The 17,367-nt window shown below is 36.2% G+C and overlaps 2 protein-coding genes across 2 annotated transcripts; both read left to right on the top strand.

Moving 5' to 3' along the window:
• The first annotated feature begins 911 nt into the window (after nucleotides 1-911).
• fbp1b (fructose-1,6-bisphosphatase 1b) lies at nucleotides 912-4,243 on the top strand. The gene is made up of 7 exons (XM_082169055.1): nucleotides 912-1,125; nucleotides 1,615-1,777; nucleotides 2,066-2,158; nucleotides 2,265-2,405; nucleotides 2,513-2,650; nucleotides 3,456-3,575; nucleotides 3,727-4,243. The coding sequence occupies exons 1-7, from the start codon at nucleotides 956-958 to the stop codon at nucleotides 3,913-3,915; spliced, it is 1,014 nt and encodes a 337-aa protein (XP_082025181.1). The 5' UTR covers nucleotides 912-955; the 3' UTR covers nucleotides 3,916-4,243.
• A 1,065-nt stretch (nucleotides 4,244-5,308) lies between these two features.
• erlin2 (ER lipid raft associated 2) lies at nucleotides 5,309-15,810 on the top strand. Its single transcript, XM_082169059.1, has 12 exons — nucleotides 5,309-5,415; nucleotides 6,282-6,386; nucleotides 6,499-6,580; nucleotides 6,656-6,702; nucleotides 9,666-9,727; nucleotides 9,982-10,107; nucleotides 10,911-10,984; nucleotides 12,243-12,301; nucleotides 12,743-12,834; nucleotides 12,963-13,052; nucleotides 14,911-14,990; nucleotides 15,082-15,810. Exons 2-12 carry the CDS (start codon nucleotides 6,283-6,285, stop codon nucleotides 15,256-15,258), a joined length of 993 nt encoding a protein of 330 aa, XP_082025185.1. The 5' UTR covers nucleotides 5,309-5,415; nucleotide 6,282; the 3' UTR covers nucleotides 15,259-15,810.
• Nucleotides 15,811-17,367: the final 1,557 nt, after the last annotated feature.

Here is a 17,367-nt window from a genome sequence, read left to right as displayed (position 1 = left end):
TTTTTTATATAATGTGTTAGAAAAAACATGGGCAGTTATTTTGTAGATAAACATATGAACTTACATTGATCAATTAAATAATCATGTATTCATCAAGAGCCAAGATGAACCTCCTGTTTTTTCCACATTATTTATAGTAAAAAAATTACTATAATTATCTTTTCATTATTATTATTATTATTATTAGCAGCATAATTGGCATTATTGTACATTACCATTATGTTTAGCCCTTTGTTCAAACTGACCTATAGATGTGGAAATGCAGCAAAGATTAGAGAAGAAAAATTAAGGAACCTGATCTTTTTTAATGTAAGTTTGTTATAATCTTGTGTAAGAATCCTATGCCCCACTGTTATGTGGCCAATTAACCTTCAAAGCACACTAACCTTTGAACTGCACATTGATCACGGACACCCTGTGCACATGAACTGTTTCTGCTGACAGCTCTGAACTGCTGATCAATCATTAGTCACAACAACTATGCCATATGTGGATCTTTAGATAAACAGATAAATAAATGTTGCAAAATAACGTCTGTAGAGTAGAACAGCTATATTTAGTGATTTCATCATCCATCCTTTTTTAATACTTCGTTGTAAGCACAGATCTTAAAACTAAGATCTACTGTAGATCAAATTTGCTACATGGATGAAGAGCAAAAAGTTAAACAGTCAATCACAAATCAGTCAAATTGATACAATCAGCTCCATTGATACTGACTGACTGTCCCCCTGCACTCAGGGTGAAATCTGTGATAAACTCTATGGACTTCGGCCAGGCCCTCACCTCCATTGACTACATGTGCAAAAAACCACTCCTCCCTTCTAACCCTTCCTGCAATTGGCTAAACTACCATCACTCCCCCTTTAAACCCAGTCAAATATCTAGACTAAGTTCTAATACATCCTTTCTGACAGGAATTTGCAGGAACTCAGAGGTCCAGCAGTCAGTCATCATGTCAGACAGAGGTGCATTTGATACCAATGTGGTGACCCTCACTAGGTTTGTCTTGGAAGAAGGCAGAAAAGCCAAAGGAACGGGAGAGCTTACAACCCTTCTCAACTCCATGTGCACGGCCATCAAAGCCATTTCCACAGCTGTCAGAAAAGCCGGGATTGCCAATCTGTGAGTAGCCTATTGTTGCATCTTCTCCACGCAAACATTTGGACTTTCACATAAACTGTAGCCATATTAAATAACAGTATATGATTGCATTTTTAGACCGTTTCTATCATTTTTGCATCCTATAGTACAAAAAAGTGTGGTATTCAATGTACACTACCACTTCCCAGAATATACAATGTGGTTTGGTGTCCCATTGATTAAAACCTTTTCAATAGTTTAAACCTTAATTTTCATCTGTGCAAAACACTTTTTCCAGATGCATCATGCTTGCATATATATATATGTCAATTCTCTGTTGTAGTGGCTGGTCAGTTCAGCTACTTTGCAAACACACTTCAGACTGAGGCAATGATTAGACCTTGTCTCTTGTTGAAATAAGAGCAAAGGTTGACTCATTCCCGTTATCAGCACTGTAAGAGAAAAAGCATACAGGCCACACAATTCTGCATGAATCAATCACTGTTATAAATCTCCATCTCTCTTTCTCAGCTATGGAATTGCCGGGAGCACAAATGTTACAGGTGACCAGGTGAAAAAGTTGGATGTCCTGTCCAATGATCTTGTTATAAACATGATTAAATCCTCCTTCACATCCTGTGTTTTGGTGTCTGAAGAAGATGAGAAGGCCATCATTATAGAACCAGAGAAAAGGGTGTGTCATTGTTGTTGTTGTTTTTTTGACCAACCTTAAATTAAAAGTAAAATTATTTTTTTTAATTAAAAACTAATTAATAACATGCAGGAATTTTGAGTTAATAATTTTAGTCTGCATTTTTAGCCAAAGTAATATGTGAATAATCCTACTTTTGTTATGGTCTGTATTGTGGTCGGTGAAATTATTTTGTTTGTTGCTTCATTAAATCCATCAGTATTAACTAGCTACTTTAATGCATTTGTGTTGGCCAATAAACTACATGACACTGTCCTTTCGTTCGCCCAGGGCAAATACGTGGTTTGCTTTGACCCCCTGGATGGCTCTTCAAACATTGACTGCTTAGCTTCTATTGGAACCATTTTTGCAATCTACAGAAAGGTACAGTCCAGACTTTCAGATCCACTTCAGTACAAACAGATGTCTTTACAGTCATCTAAATAAATGCTTTTGTTTGTTTGTTTGTTTGTGTGCACATGATCTCCAGGAAACTGATGATGAGCCCTCAGAGAAGGATGCCTTGCGGAGCGGCAGAAACATTGTGGCAGCAGGGTATGCTCTCTATGGCAGTGCTACCATGATGGTTCTCTCCACAGGCCAGGGAGTCAACTGCTTTATGCTTGATCCTGTATGTCAGCATTATGTTACATACCTTATATTCTGAAGTTTATATACTTTCAATGCATTAAATCTTAAAAGTCTAATCTTCTGCATCCTTTCCTCCTCCATCGTTAGGCCATCGGTGAGTTCATACTTGTGGACCAGAATGTCAGGATTAAGAAGAAGGGAAAGATATACAGTCTCAATGAAGGCTATGCACAGCATTTTTACCCAGATGTCACAGAATATCTGCAAAAGAAGAAATTCCCAGCGGTAAGAGCCCCCAGATCCTGAGCATATCTCACTGAAGGGTCCGAGCTAGAAAAAACATCCAAGAATTATATTGCATCTGTTTAGCAACTGTGGTGATTTTAGTTAACATCATGGTAGAGTCAAGTCTGAACTAAAGACTTAAGAAAACTTACTGCTGTTTAAAAGTTTGGGGTCTGTAAGATTTTAATGTTTTCGGGGAAAAAAGTATCACGCACACCAAGGCTGCATTTATTTGATCAAAAATTATAGTCAGAACAGCAATATTGTGAAATATTTTTTCAATTTTAATTAAATGTTTCTATTTCAATATATTTTAAAATATATTTACATGTATTATATATTACAATGATGGCAAAGCCTAATTTTAGAAGCTATTATTCCAGGATTCAGTGTCACATCATCCTTCAGCAATCATTCTAATATGCTGATTTGATGCTCAAGAATCAATATTCAAAACAGTTGTGCTGCTTAATGTAATACATAATACTTTTTTTTCCAGGACTCTCTGTTTAATAGAAAGTCCAAAACAGCATTTATTGAAATTGAAATCTTTAATTTCTTAATAAAAAAAAGTAAGTCCATTAAAGTTAAATGAAAACATTTTTACTTTCACTCAAGCGAGTGTTTGGAAAGTTTCAATGAAGTTTTGACTGACATAATTTCTCAGTACCTTTATTTTTAATGTGCAGTATATAGCCTATAGAACATTATATAGAAAGTTTGTCAAATTCAGCACAGTGAATATTTTTAGCCAACATAATAAGCCTCTTCCACTTTGAAGATAATGTTCTTTCTCTAACTGCAGGATGGTAGTTCACCCTATGGAGGGCGCTACGTGGGCTCCATGGTAGCTGATGTGCACAGGACGCTGGTCTATGGTGGGATTTTCCTGTACCCTGCTAATGTCAAGAGCCCCAAGGGCAAGGTGAGAAAAAAACATGGTTAAACAGTGAATGCTTTGAAATGCTAACTACAGTACATCACAAGGCATTTGTGTTATAAAAAGATCAATGTCATATTAAAATGTATTTTGAGGCAACGGTCTCACTGATTTCATGTTTCTTTCTTGGCTCCAGCTGAGGCTGTTGTATGAGTGCAACCCCATGGCGTTCATCGTGGAGCAGGCCGGAGGTATGGCAACAACAGGAGCCATGAATGTTCTAGACATCAAACCTGACTCAATCCACCAGAGGGTTCCTGTAGTGCTGGGCTCCCCTGATGATGTGCAGGAGTATATCTCCATCTACAAGAAACACGCCAAATGAGATGCAACCAGATTGCACAGCGCATTTTTTACAATTTACTACCATCATCATCATCCCACTGAACCTCAAAAACAAATAGTGAAACCGAAGGACAAAACATGACGCATGTTGTATATAGGGAACAAGAGGTTTCCATTTTAAGTTTCATTTTCACAATTTTTTTTTTATTTTTTTTGTCTTTTCTTTTTTACTCTTATGGCCCCTAGTTATGTGATTCATAATAATAAAAAGAGATTGTAAGTATATAATCTGATCCCACAATGTAAAGTGCCATTAAGCCATAAATATCTCTGTTCACCTTGAAAATAAAATCCGAATTTTGTTTGAACTGTGTCTGCATTAAACATCATTTGATGATCAGAAATCATTGCAAAAAAGCTATAAGCTTTCTTTTATTTGGAGTCAAACACAAATCTCATGTCATAGTGTAAATATAGCCGCAAGCAGCAATCGTTGGGTCCAAGCACTAATGGCCCATGAATCATTAGCTATCGATTTGAAAATGTATCTTATGATGGGGTTTTAAAGCAAAGTCTATCTTGAATCTTCATTTAAATTTTCATTTAAATTTAGGGTTTGATAAAACAGATCATAGTCACACACAGGTGTCAAAAGGGAGAACTGCTTTAAAAGAAATCACTCATTAAAAGAGAATTAAAGTAACCAGCCGTAAGTCATGCTAAAGCTATGTGGTTGTGTATGTGTGGACATCATTCAACATTTAAATTTGATGAATCGCATCGCATGTCATATGATGCCACAGGTTTGTGTGAACTGATGTGCTAACTCTAATGTGAACATTTATTTAAAAGTAAATAGCCTAAATTATTTAGGAATATTTTTGTAGAAATTATAAAAAAATAGCCTATAGCCTGTAATGCAGAAACACTACATAGAATTCTCGAAAAAACTGTCATATTACTTCATCATAGAAAAAGTAAATAAATGTGGCCAACGTCGGTCGTGATAGCCACAGTTTTGCTCCAACCCCGATAAAAACTCACCTGCCTGTAGCTTTCTAACCCTTAAGACCTTGATTGGTTTATTCAGGTTTGTTTGATTAAAGTTGGAACAAAACTCTGCAGAATTCTGCTTCTCCAGGATCCTGCTATATGCTAGGCCATTTAAAAAAAATAGAAATGACAAAAGCACATAACAAAATTACAAAATCTAAAATTAAAATGAAAACTGATTCATCTAATTCAAAATATTTATAGGTCTAAATACTATAATAGTATATAAATAATAGTAAAATAACACTGAGACAAATAAAGAAAAGTAAATAATTCCGGTTATTCATCAATTCGTCCCTATCACTTTACAATCCTGCTCTGATAGGAAGGTATTTGTCGCCATCTAGTGGTGTGATACTCGAACAACAGCGGAAAAGTAGGTCAAACTGTGGTGACGTCAGACGCAAAAGAGCGTCGCTGTATTTTCCTCATCGATCGCAGGTGTCTCTCTACCGGTCACCGCGAAGCAGTTACAGCGCGTATTTAGGTAACATCATTTTTAGTTCGCATTCATCCACAAAGTATTTTTTTCTGTGTTGTAATCGCGTTGACTGGATGTCTCAAGTATTTTCTTTGTAGACACATCTTTTAAAGCTAGCTAGTAATGTTTACTATTGGTTAGATTGCAGCTTCTCGCCAAGATAATATTGTGATTTTGACACAACAGTAACTAATTTGTAGAACTGTATCGATTAGTTTGTGTAACACCAAGAGAAAGCCCATAGCCAGCGGCAACTTTTGGACACTCAAGTCATATATTTACCGAACACCAATTCTGACTTCCTGTATGTTATTATGTCTCTAAAACCGTTTAACACGCGCTTTGAACGCTCTTATCTAGTGCTTACTAAACTGAGGGTTTCGTTTGTGGTTTTTCAAACAATATACAGTCAATAAAACAGACATTTGCATTCAGGTATTTGTGCTTGGTTTCCTCAATCCTCTTATCCACAAAGTCACAGCAATGTCAGTGTTCCACATGCTCTCTCAATCTGTCACGAACTCGGTAGTTTTCACACTAGTAATGTTGTTAGCTGTTACCCATAAAATACACCAACATAATCGTTTTAATCGTTGATGCACAGCAAACCAGTTTAGGCATTTTTAATCTGCTGGATACAACAAAACGTTACATGTAAACAATATATTTTAACTATTATTATTATTAAGTTGTTCTGGGATCTGTTTTCATCTTTGTTTGCTAAAATACAATACTATACATTTCCTGTTTGAGGCTATTAATGGTAAATTATGCATACAATGCACATTAGTTACTTTACATGTTGTTGACTATTGATAGCATGGAGATGTACTTTATTAGGTTAACTATTAACGTGTATCTTTTTTGTTCAGAATGACATTGGGAGCGATTGCCTCTGTGATCCTCGCCATAGGAGGAGCCGCAATGTTTTCTGCTCTTCATAAGATTGAGGAAGGACATGTAGGTGTTTACTACAGGTCAGTTGCTCAAGATTTTCCAATAATCTGCTCCCAGAACCAAGGAGATGCTGCACAGCATGTCAGTCTCTACTCTATGGCTCGTGTAACTGGTGTGCTTCTCTCCTCTCAGAGGTGGAGCTCTGCTGACCGCCACCAGTGGCCCTGGATTTCATCTGATGCTGCCGTTCATTACTTCATTCAGATCTGTACAGGTAAAAGGCAGACTCTTTATGTATAGTTAAACTCAGTTTTCTTTTTCTTATTGCATCCTCTCTCTTTTCGTAAAGACAACCCTACAAACAGATGAAGTAAAGAATGTTCCATGCGGCACAAGGTGAGGTTAATTGTTCATTCATCAGAATCATGTGCATGCAAAGCAAGAGCAAGAAAGCCAGCTAAGTGTAGGCGTTTGGTTTTCTCTATTGCTACATACCAAATTCTTGTTTGTTGAAATCTGGCCTGCAGTAATATAGGCCGGTTTCACAGTCAGGGCTTAAGCCAGGATCAGACCTTAGTTCAATTAGGGCAGTTAAGTAGCTTTTATAAACGTGCCTTAGAAAAAACATTATGGTGTGCATCATTATTTAAAGATATGTCATTGCAAGTTGCTTTTAGTTAAAACCGCTCAAACATGCATTTTAGTCTGGGACTAGCTTAAGACTTGTCTGTGAAACCGGGGGATAGTGTGGTGGAAAAAGTCTTCTCCTCTTTGTTAGAAATCTCTTGAGTCATGGAGTTCCAGATGCCCAAACATCGACTTTATTGGTGGAGGAGGCAACAAAGCCGAGATGCCTGCAGAACATCTAACAACCTCAGTCAAGACTGTCACTTTTATACAGTCTCTTACATCTCACCTGATGTTCCTCAGTGGCTGGTATAGCTAGCTGGGTGTTTTGCTCAGAGCTGCTGAAGTGAGACATAGTGCACTTTGACCTGAGGCCTTCTCTGAGATTTACACTACAGGCTGTAAAACATATCTTAATGAAAACACTTTTCAAGAAAATAATTAGTCATTGCAGGGTGAAAAGAAACTTTGCATGCTTAAAGCCTAGTCTGACTGCACCTTAATAGAGACTCCTGCTCCACAGCAGTTCAGGAGAATCCTATCTAGGCTGAAGGTTGAAACTGTGTGGTAGAACATCATTTACTGAGCAGACACAATTGATCGACTATAGTATTAGGTTTAAGGTTAAGACGTTTAAATCTGGCTTAAAACATTTCACAATTCTGTTCCCTCCTCCTTTCCTTATCATTTCCTGTCATCTCTCTACTGTTCTATAAAAATAAACTTGACAAAAGTCCAGATAAACTGGTTAAAAATAAATCGCTTATTCTTCCCTGAGGTTTTTCAGATTATTGCTGTAATTAATAGTCAAGTCAAGTTTATTTGTATAGCGCTTTTCACAATACAGATTGTATCAAAGCAGCTTCACAGTATTACATTTAAATAATACAACAAAGTTTATTTCAAGAGGAATTTATTGATTGATAAAATTAAATTAAATATCCCCAAAATATCCCCAACTGAGCAAGCCAAAGGCAACAGTGGCAAGGAACCGAAAAACTCCATCAAGTGACCTAATGGTGTCCTAAAACTCCATCAGGTGACCTAATGGAGAAAAAAAACCTTGGGAGAACCCAGGCTCAGTCGGGGGCCAGTTCTCCTCTGGCATTTATGAGCTAGAGGCCGGATTGTAGTTTGAACTGTGGGATTATATGAATGCTTGGCTGAAGAGATGCGACTTTAATCTAGTTTTAAACTGGGAGAGCGAGTCTGAGCAACGAACAGTATCAGGAAGACTATTCCAGAGTTTTGGAGCCAAATGTGAAAATGCTCTCCCTCCTTTGGTGGTTCTGGATATCCTAGGTATGACCAAAAGCCTTGAATTTAGTGATCTTAAAGAGCGCGATGGATTATAGGGCGATAGAAGATCCGTTAAATAGACTGGAGCTAAGCCGTTTAGGGCTTTATAAGTCAGTAGCAATACCTTGTAATTAATACGGAACTTTATAGGTAACCAATGCAGTGATGATAAAATCGGTGTTATATGATCATATTTTCTTGATCTCGTAAGAACTCTAGCGGCGGCATTTTGGACTAACTGTAGCTTGTTTATTGAGGATGCTGGACAACCAGCTAATAAGGCATTACAGTAATCCAGTCTCGAGGTCATGAATGCATGAACTAACTTTTCTGCATCAGAAACTGATAGCATATTACGTAGCTTAGCAATGTTTCTAAGGTGGAAAAAGGCTGTTTTTGTAACATATGAAATATGATTTTCATATGTTACATATGTTTCATATGTAAATGAATAGCAATTAATTGAAACTAAAGAGAGATAGCAGAGATAATAAGAGCAAAGAGGAAAAGGTCAGAGGAAAATAATTGGAAGAATGACCAGACAAGAGCTAGGATCCGCATTAATATTGGAAAAATAATTCCAGCACTAGAGAGACGTTAGAGAGCGGGAAGGCCTGAAAGTGGACGCTGAGGTTGCTTTGTTTCTGCTCCATACATGAGTACTATTGGTTTTTGCTATGTTTCCCAGAACCATATGCTGTAGTTGTTGTTGAATCACAGCTGATTCATCCACACTTGAGCAAGCTGTCTGATGTTGTTAGTGGTTGCTTGTGTTGCATAGTGTGTTTGTTATTTTGGGGGCGGAGCAATGAAGGGAGGGCTGTGTTTGTTTGGGTGTAGATTTCAAATATCAACAGTGTTTCTCAGTAATTGCTTACTGCAACTTTAATGTGGGTAAATGTGTTATCATATGTTTCTATAAAGAATGCTGTTCAAAAGTTTGGGGTCAGTAAGATTTTTTTTGTTTTTGAAAGAAGATTCTTATGTTCACTGATGCTGCATTTATTTAATCAAAAATACAGTAAAGGCAAACAGTCATTATGAAAGAGTAATACAATTTAAAATATTTTTATAAAGTAATTTATTCATGTGATGGCAAGGCAGCATCATTACTCAGGGTTACATGATCCTTCAGAAATCATTCTAATATGATGATTTGCTGCTCAAGAATAGGAAGTTCAAGAGAACAGCATTTACTTGAAATGGAAAACTTGTAACATAAATGTCTTTACTGTTGTTTTTCATTCATTTAATGGGTCATTGGCACTAAATGCTTTTTAAATTACATCTGGCGTAGCACAAGTTCACAAAACAGATTGTCAGTCGGGTATCACTGATCATCTCAGACACATTCTGTTGTGAGAGCGTGAGATTTATTTTAGAAATAGATTTTCACAGTTATTCATATATGGCAACATTGTTTTGCTTTGCAGTGGAGGTGTAATGATCTACTTTGATCAGATTGAGGTGGTGAACTACCTTGTTCCCTCAGCAGGTAAAATATTTTTTTTGTTATTTATAATGTAGAAGTGCATAAAAGGCTGTCGTTGGGGGTGGACAACTGGGAACGTTTTCCTGGGCTTGTAACATGGGAGGAGGGCCCACTAAAGAGCCTTTTTGGTATAGCCTGCTTGCTCATAAATATTTTATCCTGCTCCCCATGAATTTATGTGATGAGTCAGACTATAACTGTCATTTATTTGATGTGCCCTATTCATCTCTTTCTTATCATTGTTTGTTCTGCTGCAGTTTATGGCATTGTGAGAAACTTCACTGCTGACTATGACAAAGCCCTGATTTTCAACAAGGTTCACCATGAGCTGAATCAGTTCTGTAGTGTGCACTCACTTCAGGAGGTCTACATAGGTCTATTTGGTAAGTGTTGTGTTGCTATACCGTGTTAAATGATTTTATATCATTAGACTTGTTAATATTTTGCTGCTTTAAGACCCATATTTCAAAGCAAGGGTCTCTTCCTTGTAGCTGACAGCAACTGCCTCACAAAAGACTCTCATTGAAAGTGCATTTCTGTAAATGTTTTTTTTTTCTTTCTTCAAACTGATGGGTGAATTTAAATAATTGTGTGCATATTTTTCTCTACTAAGATGTCAAGACACCCTGAATTCACAATATAATTCACTAGGAAGGTCTAGTCTAGGAAATAGAAAATATAATGAAACACCTTAACAGTAATTCATTTGGATTTTCTTTAGCTCTAGAAATGCATGTTAAAAATGTTGCAGTGTGGGAAGTTCATAGTGGCTTTATATCTCTAAAACAAAATGCACTTCACAATGGTGTGAGGGGATTACAGCCCTCTAGTGGTGATGTGGCGGTGTTGCACATGTGACTAGAATTCACACAAATAGTATTATAGTATTGTAGTACATAAATAATTAAAAATTTTGGGTGAACTATCCCTTTAAGCCTCTGAAGTGCTTTTTATTTGCAGTTGTGAAAATTATTCAGTTGTTATCATAATATATAATATAATGTAATCATCATAATTTTTTTTAATTCAGATACTGATTTTTCCATGAATATATAGCCATTGATGCTGATATGGCATTAAATCATAAAGAAAGTAAATATTTGCAGTTGTGTTGTGAAAATGAGTTATGTGTATAAGTTCTGTGTATCATTCATGAAGTGATCTGTTGATTCTTCTTCGGCCTTAGATCAAATAGATGAGAATCTAAAGCTCACGCTACAGGAGGATCTTACCAGCATGGCACCTGGACTCATCATTCAGGTGGGATTCATAATTTTTTTGCCAATTTAGTCTGTTTTCTGCTCCAATCCACAGAGTTCTGTTCTTGTCAACATTCTATCTTCTGTACAGGTTATACATTAGTGCTTAGTTAAAAGGATAGTTCACCAAAAAATGAAAATTAGCCCATGATTTACTCACCCTGAAGCCAGCCTAGGTGTATATGACATTCTTCTTTCAGACAAATACAATTGGAGTTGTATTAAAAAATGTCCTGGCTCTTCCAAGCTTTATAATGGCAGTGAATGGCTGTATGTCTTTGGAAGTCCATCAAAGCGCATCTATTCATGATAAAAGTGCTCTACGTGTGTCCGGGGGTTAATAAAGGCCTTCTGAAGTGAAGTGAAGTTCGTGTAAGAAAAATATCCATATTTGAAAATGTATCGACTTAAAATAACTAGCTTACGGGAGACGGCTGTACGCATCGATTTACGCCAAAAGAGTAAACACTGGAACTATACACTGGAACACTATAACTCTGATTGTATTCGTCTGAAAGAAGAATGTCATATACAACTAGGCTGGCTTCAGGGTGAGTAAATCATGGGCTAATTTTCATTTTTGGGTGAACTATCCCTTTAAATGGGTCTTTCGAATTCAGGAAAGATAACCATGGTCTTTCGTAATTTATTACAAAAACATTCAAGGCTTTATCTTGTTATACATTTTGTAAGACCAGAGATAAGATGCTGCTATAACCTCTTTGTGTATTTGTGCATGTGTTTGTCTTTCATTATTTAGCTTTGGTTTGGCAGGAATCCGATTTCCGTAATCAAATCCCTTTGGTGCAGATTAACCAAGTTTTCACAGACTCAAGCAAAGAAGCTTAAAATAGCCTTCCTCGTAATAAACTGTGCAAGCAGTAGATTTCCTTTGTATCTATTATCACTAAAAATGTGCAAGTCATCAGCTTGTTGGTACAACACTGAGATCATTAGTAACCTGATTCATGCTTCCTTGTAGCGTGAATATTCTTATGGAGCTTTTGTGGGTAATGTGTCATTCACTTGATGCACGATGAGCTGTGAGTCACATTAGGATTATGTAAACATGTCCACTAATTTTGTTCCGAGATCCATTTGTTCTGACTCCTTTCCCAAGGCTCTTGCAGCAAAAAGGGGAAAAAAGAAGAGAGAAAATCAAATATCTAATTAGATTTTGTTTAGTAACAAAAAGGATGTCTGTCTGTCTTTAACTTTTTTCTCTTACTCTCTCCTCTGTTCCTCTCCCCTGTAAACAGGCAGTCCGTGTTACCAAACCAAACATTCCAGAAAGCATTCGCAGGAACTATGAATTAATGTGAGTTTATGAGAACCTTTTGCATGTAATAGCTTATTGTGTTACAACCAGGACCCAAAAGGAACTAACACTAACACAGTGAGTGAATGTAGTGGTAATAATTGTTTCTAATTGGCCATGATTTATATTATGCCTCTATCTATGACAAAGGAATTATTCTTCTTACAATTTTTTTAATTAATTGATAATCCTGCATATTAGTGACACACAGTACAAGTTGTTAAGTTAGTCACAGAATGTATAATGTTGCCATCTTGCAAGTAACTTTGTACTTGCATATGAGACTACATTTTGGACCCTGGTTACACCATAGCTTGTCATTCTATATCTAAACTGCAACACTGTATTTTTGTCTAAAGTAAGAATATTCTGTCAGTCCTTATCAATTGAGCTTGATTGAAACAGAATCTCTCTTTTTCTTTATTTTGTGTGTCTTCTCAGGGAGAGCGAGAGAACAAAGTTACTGATTGCGGCTCAGACACAGAAGGTGGTAGAGAAGGAGGCAGAGACGGAGAGGAAAAAGGCTGTCATTGGTGAACAAATATGTTTTTTCTTAGCACTCCGCCTGATTAGCATGTTTGGTCGTGTGGATTGGATACCGATGAAGTTTTTGCTTATTAAAAAGTAAAAGAATGTTGCTCTATTTTTTTCCTGTCTGCAGAGGCAGAGAAGGTGGCACAGGTGGCTGAAATCAAATATGGCCAGAAAGTTATGGAAAAAGAAACAGAGAAAAAGATATCAGAAATTGAAGGTAGGTGAATGTGTGTTCATGTTCCCTCAGAGGTTCAAGACTGCAATGTAAGAGAAAAAAACAGGTTGTATTAACCATATGGGCCCTAATTTGATCAAAATATAAAATTAATAATGGTCAGGGTTTGGAAGAAATTACCCCATAGCATTATGTACCTATTTCATAAAATTAAATAAATTCAAAATTAAATTCAAAAGTTCTGGTTGAGTAAGATTTTTTTTTTAAAGGAAATTAATACATTTATTATTCAGCAAAGGTGCATTTAAAGTGTCTACCAAACCAGCATGCAGATCACTTTTTGAAGCACATTGTTACAGAAGCTGTCAGGTTCAAAACTTTCATCAATACCTCTAAGAGTTTGTCTCGTCAACGTGAAAATTATGTGAGAATGAAATGAGCAAAAACAAAAAGAAAGACAGCATGATGAAGCTTCATCATGTGCTATTTACATAGAATAGTTAACCAGAATCTGGGAGAAGGCCAGTGGGAAGTTATATATATATTCTGGTTAACTATTCTCAGTAAATAGCACATGGTGAATTGATACATAAATAATACATAATTCATTTTTGTAAGAAAGATAGAATGTCAATGGACACACTGGTTTGATTTGTAGATGTCTTGCACTAATGACAATGACTTGCTTTGCATGTAATCGTTTCCATTTTTCTTCTATGCAATCATTCATTCTGTCTGTAGTTTAGTTTTTTGCTCATTTCATTCTCACATAATTTTCACGTTGACGAGAAAAACTCTTAGAGGTATTGATGAAAGTTTCCATCCAACTATACTCAGTAGTTTTATAATGGTCAGCTGACTCTTCAGTATGTTTTCTACTGTGCAGTTTTTGGAATGTTTTTTTAAGGTTGGGTTTCTTTGCCTTCTAACTGTAATACTGGGAAAATGACTTTCCTGAGAAGATGGACTGAATCATACATGCCAAAAGCCACAGTGTTAAGGTTTTATGAGAACATTTGTTAGGAAGTTGTTATGGAGTGTCTGAACTAATGTGAAACTAAAAACTGGGTAGAATGACAGATATTATTTTTTTTTCTCAATGTTTGTGCAATATGGTGTTGTAAATGCAGATGCAAGGACTGTTTGTTCTGAACATGCTTTGGAACTTTTAGTTTATTATGCCGTTATTCATTACATAACACAATACATATAGTTGGATGGAAAGTCTATGCTGATCAAATGTGTTAATCATAATAAAAAGAGATTTGTTTTTATCTAGAAGGCCTCATCATGTTTTGATCTCTGGCAGGGTTGCTTAACAATTATAAAAGGGCTGCTGTTTATACTGTCTCGTAATACTTGGATATCCGCTGTACTGGTCTTTCCAGCGGTACTGAAACTGGCCAGAATGTCTTAGCAATTCTCAACTGAGTTTTGAATGCTGGTTGTAAAACTAGTGACTAATCTGGCAGGAGTGCAACAAAGTCAGTAATTTTTTCCCCACATTAAAAGTTTTTACGTAATGTTTTTTAAATTAAAAATCATGTAGACAGTCATACCAGTCATCTAATAGTCGTCTGCTTTATTTTACGTGGAAGCTGGTCGCCTCATGGTGGCCAACATGTTGAGATACTAAGATGCTTTCACACTATGTCGGAATTACCGTAATTACAAGATTACGACTTGTAAAAAGCAGTCACGAACTCGTAGTTTTAAATTATAATTACAACTTGTTTACTGAATTTTTTGAGGTTTTGGTGAACCGCCTGAATATATTATATGAGACGCTTAGCATGAATTTAAATTGCATTGACTCTCCTTCATCACAATTCTGACTGAATGTTGCTGTGATTTCTGTTGTGTTCATTTTGCACTCTTTTTTTTGTTGCTGATTTTATAGACAGCGCTTTCCTTGCTACGCAGAAAACAAAAGCAGATGCAGATTTCTACACCGCACAGAGAGCAGCTGAGGCCAATAAGGTAAACAATTAAAACTGTACCCCATCATTAACGTGCTCATTGATTTATAAAACATGTTATTCTCCTCATCTCATCTCTTCTCTTCTCACAGCTCAAGCTGACCCCTGAATATCTCCAGCTGATGAAATTTAAGGCAATAGCAGCTAATAGTAAGATTTACTTTGGAAGTGAGATCCCTCACATGTTTATGGACTCAGGACCAGGAAGCTCCTCCGCTGCTTCCAAAGCCATAGACGCCCTCTCAGAGGGGATCCTGGACTTGGAATGACGAGAGATGGGGTAGAACTCTGGGTTGTATCACTGAGAATAAATGAACGGGTAATGAAAGACTAATAGCCTGTCTGTAGACTGCATTGGGACAATCTGCAGCTGAAACCACTTCAGTAAAGTAACACGGTGCTTTACCTGTATCTATACCCTGGGGACTTGATCACAAGCCAGTGGTGCTTGAACAGAGTATTATACTTTTCAATAGAACAGAATGCGGCAGTTTAAATTTGAATGTGACAATGTACGCTCGAGATTTGTGCATGTTTTAAAATATATATTGTTTATAAACTTAAAACAGTCATTCAGTTTTATGTTGTTGTTTTTTTACACTGAGGGATTGGTTTATGTACTTAATAGACATCTTTGCATCTTAATGGCTCTTATACCTCAGGGATTATTTTATTGGCTTTACTTTAAATTCCTTCTTTTTCTTCTACAACCCCCCTCAGAATGAAACTGAGTATGTATTCAATTAGGATGTTCTAATATTTGCCATTTGTTTTGCATTTTCACTTACTAATAAATTAGCTCCATTAATGGGGGAAAAATGGGGACAAAATGGGGACATTTGGCTAAGTACTGAGAAAATCTTTTGAGAGAGGTAAGAATTTCTAGTGAGAAGATAGTTGTGTAAACTAACAGCAGAGTAAGGTCATGTGATAACAGTGTAGCATAAAGTATTTGTTGCTAAATATAGAAGTACCGCATCATATATATGTATAAATTGTGTGCAGAGTTTTAGTATTTTGAATGCAGCAAGAAATGTTCTCTCTTAAGCAGTGTACAGTACACTATATAACGATGTCCTCCTTTAAATCGGCAGGCGTTTTGTGCCTTTTCTAGCTCGCGTGAAGCACTGATTAGCCCAGAGCAGGACTGTGATCTCATAAACCTTCCAGTTCTTCTGTCACTTTCACATTTCAGAGGTTTTGGGTGTTGACACAGAAATTAGTTTTTGTCTCAGTCTGGTCATTGACCTTCAAAATGTTGCATGTCTGTGGGCTGTTTCTCACTCATGGAATGTTTATTCTACTTTCATTTCTTGGTAAGTTACGTTTTGAATATGTTCCATAAACAATTTTTTTTAGTGTCTAAAATTGTTACATAAGATCATGTACAGTATATCTCATTCTAGTACCTCTTGTGGATCAACTCATCTGGATCAATAGCTTGCTTCCATTTGTAGTTAGAAGTCAGATATGTTAACATTCATGCATATCTGGAACTTGAAGGAAATAAAAACTTTGTCACTGATATTCGTATAAATGTTCTTAAAAATGAACAGCTTACCTCATATTTGTACATTTTAAATTATATATTAATCTCATTAGTGTTACTGTCTTTGAAAGCTGGACAGCTTAAATTTAGTGAGAACTTTAGTGTGACTATTTCAGAACAGTTGTGTTTAGGCAGAGGTTTTTGTTTTAAACGTTTCAGCAGATTGTGTAATACTCTGTTCAAAACTGCAGAGACTCATCAGAAATTCCCAAAGACCTTTACTGTTCTTGTCTGTGTTTTGCTGGAACACTGAGTGTGTATTGAATCTGTCTCTTTTTAGTGTATTGTCAAGTTTAGTTTCTTTATTTCATGTACATTAACAGTACATTAAAAGTTGGCTATGTATTGGGTGGGTAATTGTTTATACATTAAAGTTTTTTTTTTCTTATTAAAAAGAAAAGCCTTTGTGTTCAGATTTTATGACATAAGATGACATCCTCAGAAACATGCTTGGTACAGGCAGGTCAGTGTTACTTTTACACTTAAAGGACAAGTTCGGTATTTACAGATCGTTAAAGCCCGGTTTACAGATCGTTTCTGATGAAATAGAACGGTTAAAATAAAATTTTGGACACATGCTGCTGTGCCGAGAATTTTAGGTTTCTATCTTAACCGTTCTATTTCATCAGAAACGATCTGTAAACGGGGCTTTAAATGTAAAATACCTAACTTGTCCTTTAATAAACACTTTAATCCTATATGTGAAATGTGCATTTATGTATTTTTCAGAGGTTTAAATACACTTGCAAAAATGTAAAAAAAGGCAACTCAAGATTTCAAAATTCATGTGTTCAGATTCAGATTTTGCATCGACTTTGTGAAATATTGG

The sequence above is a fragment of the Leuciscus leuciscus genome (assembly GCF_965113295.1).
Source record: "Leuciscus leuciscus genome assembly, chromosome: 5".
Lineage (NCBI taxonomy): Eukaryota > Metazoa > Chordata > Actinopteri > Cypriniformes > Leuciscidae > Leuciscus > Leuciscus leuciscus.
Note: the sequence above shows the minus strand (reverse complement) of the source record. Positions and strands in the feature narration are given on the sequence as shown.

Excerpts from the sequence above, each read along its gene's own strand:
- fbp1b (XM_082169055.1), top strand. The coding sequence starts at position 956 with ATGTCAGACAGAGGTGCATTTGATACCAATGTGGTGACCCTCACTAGG. Across the intron at positions 1,778-2,065 it reads TTATAGAACCAGAGAAAAGG|GGCAAATACGTGGTTTGCTT; the intron begins GTGTGTCATTGT and ends TCGTTCGCCCAG. Across the intron at positions 3,576-3,726 it reads TCAAGAGCCCCAAGGGCAAG|CTGAGGCTGTTGTATGAGTG; the intron begins GTGAGAAAAAAA and ends TCTTGGCTCCAG.
- erlin2 (XM_082169059.1), top strand. The coding sequence starts at position 6,283 with ATGACATTGGGAGCGATTGCCTCTGTGATCCTCGCCATAGGAGGAGCC. Across the intron at positions 6,703-9,665 it reads AATGTTCCATGCGGCACAAG|TGGAGGTGTAATGATCTACT; the intron begins GTGAGGTTAATT and ends TTTGCTTTGCAG. Across the intron at positions 12,835-12,962 it reads GAGGAAAAAGGCTGTCATTG|AGGCAGAGAAGGTGGCACAG; the intron begins GTGAACAAATAT and ends TCCTGTCTGCAG.